The following is a 3,723-nucleotide window of genomic DNA, read 5'->3' as shown; positions in this document are numbered from 1 at the left end:
AAACAAGCTCATAGACTATCAAATTTTTTTAAGAATCCATCCAGTTATCTAACATTTGTGATCTCATCACCCCATAAGGACTTGTGCATGAGATTTGTAAGTTTGTCCATAGAGAAAAGGAGGTGAGAAAGCATGCCCCTCGACAACGATGTTCCAAAAGGCGAAGAGCAATCAAAGGTTGCAAGTTTGATACGCTAGAGAATTTATGTTTAGGATAATTCACATATATGAAAAACCTTTTACAAGGAGGCTCGTGTTATCACTTGAGGGGTAACAACATGAACATAAATGGGTGGATTTGTAAGCTAATTGAAATTTGACAGGAAGGTAACAATTGTGCACCATAACACTCCTCCATATATCTATTTAAATATTTCACCATAAAAGAGCAACATTTTGAAATCCATCAATTAAAAAAAATTCATTGAAGTGGTTGAGTTGAATATAGCTGCCAAGAGCATAGTCCCTTATAAGTCCTTGTTCACAATGCAACCTAATACCTTCTATAAAAGCATCTCCTAGCTACATGTAAGAACTTTGTAGAGGCCTAACATACATAACAAAAAAAAAAAAAATCATATAAACCTCCAATAACAATTTAAGTAAAATTATTAGCCTTGATGCAAGTAATCACCAAACAAATGTTTAACTTGGTTTTAAACACTCTTGTAGGACCTTGTTGAAGAAATATGAAACATATTTGGATACATGTATGCAAGGCTAGTCTTGATGCTAGTAACCATAAAAAAAAGTTCAACTTGTTGACTATAATTTTTCTTGTAAGATTTACATTTGAGTTGGGCTATACACTTGAGTTGTCCTATTAGTGGAGATCTTGTATTCTTGTAAGAGAAGTCACAACACATCTCATTTTTAAACAATTAGGTGCTTACTACATGAAGTGTGAAATAATCCATATTACTATAGACCAATTATAACCCAAAATCAGATTGACTATTATTAGAGCCCGTTTGTTTGTTGGAATTGAACTCGAATTGGTAGGAACACATTCTAAAAAAATTTAATCCTCCATTTGAATGTGCCAAACCCCAATTGGAATATGAGTTTTGAATTCCCATTATGGTCTAAAATGAGGATTTGTTAATTCCACCTTAGGAGGTGGAATTGGAATGGGAATTAAATCAAATTTAAGTTTTCAATTTTTCTTGCTCGACAAAACCCAATTTATATGAATTAACAAATCCAATATTTGACAAATTTCGGATATAATATTTGCTAATGCCCCTTACAGACTATTAACAAACCGTTATAGACTATTAAATTTTTTTTACAGACCATCCAATTATCTAACATTTCTAACCTCCTCATTAGGGGAAATGAGCTAGTTGTTGCCCATGTTTGTATTACCGCCATGTCCACCGCTACCTTTTACCCCAATTACCGCTCATAAAAAATCTCAAAAAATGATTGTACATGTACTAATAAACAATCACACATGTACCTATAGTTTATCATTTTCTAGTTTGGTCTGTTTGTGCCAAAAGTACTATTTTTGGGACAATTGGCTATAAGGGGGGTCTTAGTGGTGGGTTTTTGGTGAACATTTTAAGATGGTACTTTTAGACCACATCGCACTCTACTAGTTCCTCAGAGAGCTCTGTAAATATGGGAAAACCGAAATGTTAGCTTTGGACTCTTCACTCGCCTACATAACTTCACCAAAAAAATTGACAAATTTTGACATAGAGCAAAGTTACCCTCGACAGTTACTCGATCATTTCCCCTACCCCACGAGGACTCGTGCATAAGCTTTCTAAGTTTGCCAATAGAAAACGGAGGTGAATAAACATGTCCCCCGACAACGATGTTCCTAAAGGCGAAGAGTAATCAAAGGTTGCAAGTTTAGTATGTTGGAGAATTTATGTCTAGAATAATACCCATATACGAAAACCTTTTTAAAAGGAGGCCTGTGTTATCACCGTAGGGGCAACCAAATGAAATGTAAATGGGTGGATTTGTAAGATAATTGAAAATTGATTAAAGAAAGGTTACAGTTGTGCACCATAAATGCTCCTCCATAAGCCTCTTTAATTTGTCACCGATGGCTCACCAACTCAGTCGGGATACAATTCATCCTCTATACTGCAACACCTGTGGCCTGCAATTTATTGGGGAGATAAATAAATGATCCATATGCTGCATGATTTTGCAGCTAGCAAGACTCATGGGCATTCATGGTATTATAGCAAGGTCTTCCATAGCCATTTATGGCACTCGCAGCCAACATCTAGAATAAACGCTCTCTAAATGCATCTTACACAGAAAGAGATTTCTACGGTCATACAAGTAAAAAGGTATTATACATTAGGTCGGTTGAAGGGCAACATAGTTGTTCATACCATAGTTGGTGTGTGTATGCATAGATACAGAGAAGAAACCCATAAAATATATGATGTTTCAAAAGATTTTTGATTTCTATAGGATAGAATTGCAGGTGGGTTTTGTAAGGAATTGATTTTGTAGTATGGTAGAGGAGGATATAGATGATGGGTAGCAATAGCTCAGAAGTAATGGTGGAGAATGTTAACAAGGTGGGATTGGGATATGGTATTGCAATTGCAGTGGGTATGCTGGTTCTTGTATCAACTGTTATGCTTGCAACTTATGTGTGCATGAGAGTTCAGAGGAGAAACAGGCAAGCCAATGCAGCAGTAGCAAGGCAGCACTTCAATGCAACTATTGTTCCACAAGTGTTGCTGATTGAGGAAAGTGAAGGAAATACAGATTGGATTGTAGGTGGGTTGGATCAGAGCATTATAAATTCTTATCCCAAGATGTTGTTTTGTAAGGAGAGTCATTGTGGTGATAGTGTGTGTTCTATTTGCTTGTGTGAGTATGGGGAGGAGGAGATGCTGAGATTGATGCCTGAGTGTAGGCATTGCTTTCACTCTCGTTGCATTGATGCATGGCTCAGATTGCATGCTTCATGCCCCATTTGTAGGACTTCTCCATTGCCTACACCGGTTTCTACTCCTCTTTCTGAGGTCACTCCTCTTGCAATTAATTCAGTGCATCCCAGATAACATGTCTTCCTCAAGGTACAAGAGTTTACTGCTTTTCAGGAGTTATATTGTAATGGTATAATTTTTTTGGATCTCAAGATATCTTTAGCTCATTTTTTCTTGTGAAATGGTATGGGTTTTCAAAAGGAATGTTTAGTCTTCAGGTGAAGCCTTTTTTGTGAGCAAAATCAGTACTTCACTTTAATTTTTCGTTGTGGCTTTCCTGGTACAGGCAATTTTGCTTTGTTGTATGCTTGTAAATCTCTTAAAAAATGAGCAAGATTTAGACCAATGTGTTCTTGTCAATCTCTGTTTGGCATTAGCCAGTATATGTTTGCATGGAATCTCAAGTAGTCTAGGGCATGCCATGGTAAGTTCTTCAACTTGTCAGAGCAACTCTTAACTTATATTAAGAAAAGAACCCAGTTTGTGGAACACCATATTTTTAATGCTTTGCTTGACTGTTTTTGGAAAATATGAATTGATGTGTAAAATTAAGTCAAGCATTGATACACAGAGTGAGTTGTTTTTTTAACTGAGGGGGTCAAATTCGGCAGCCATCTCAGAATATTATCAGTCAATACATGATGGGTTTGAGTATACCAAAAATTTGGGGATTGCATAGTTTGCCACAACTTTAATCCACCTCGAGAAGGAAATGAGAGGAACTAATACCTAACATTCACTAAAAGTCATATTT

At 36.3% G+C, this 3,723-nt stretch overlaps 1 protein-coding gene across 1 annotated transcript; it reads left to right on the top strand.

Moving 5' to 3' along the window:
• Positions 1-1,933: 1,933 nt before the first annotated feature.
• Positions 1,934-3,458, top strand: LOC149550075 (RING-H2 finger protein ATL67-like). Its single transcript, XM_089795014.1, has one exon. It carries the CDS (start codon positions 2,505-2,507, stop codon positions 3,042-3,044), a length of 540 nt encoding a protein of 179 aa, XP_089651140.1. The 5' UTR covers positions 1,934-2,504; the 3' UTR covers positions 3,045-3,458.
• Positions 3,459-3,723: the final 265 nt, after the last annotated feature.

This window comes from Cupressus sempervirens, chromosome 7, assembly GCF_028749045.1.
Source record: "Cupressus sempervirens isolate cs-2001-9-10 chromosome 7, ASM2874904v1, whole genome shotgun sequence".
NCBI lineage: Eukaryota > Viridiplantae > Streptophyta > Pinopsida > Cupressales > Cupressaceae > Cupressus > Cupressus sempervirens.
Note: the sequence above shows the minus strand (reverse complement) of the source record. Positions and strands in the feature narration are given on the sequence as shown.

Excerpts from the sequence above, each read along its gene's own strand:
- LOC149550075 (XM_089795014.1), top strand. The coding sequence starts at position 2,505 with ATGATGGGTAGCAATAGCTCAGAAGTAATGGTGGAGAATGTTAACAAG.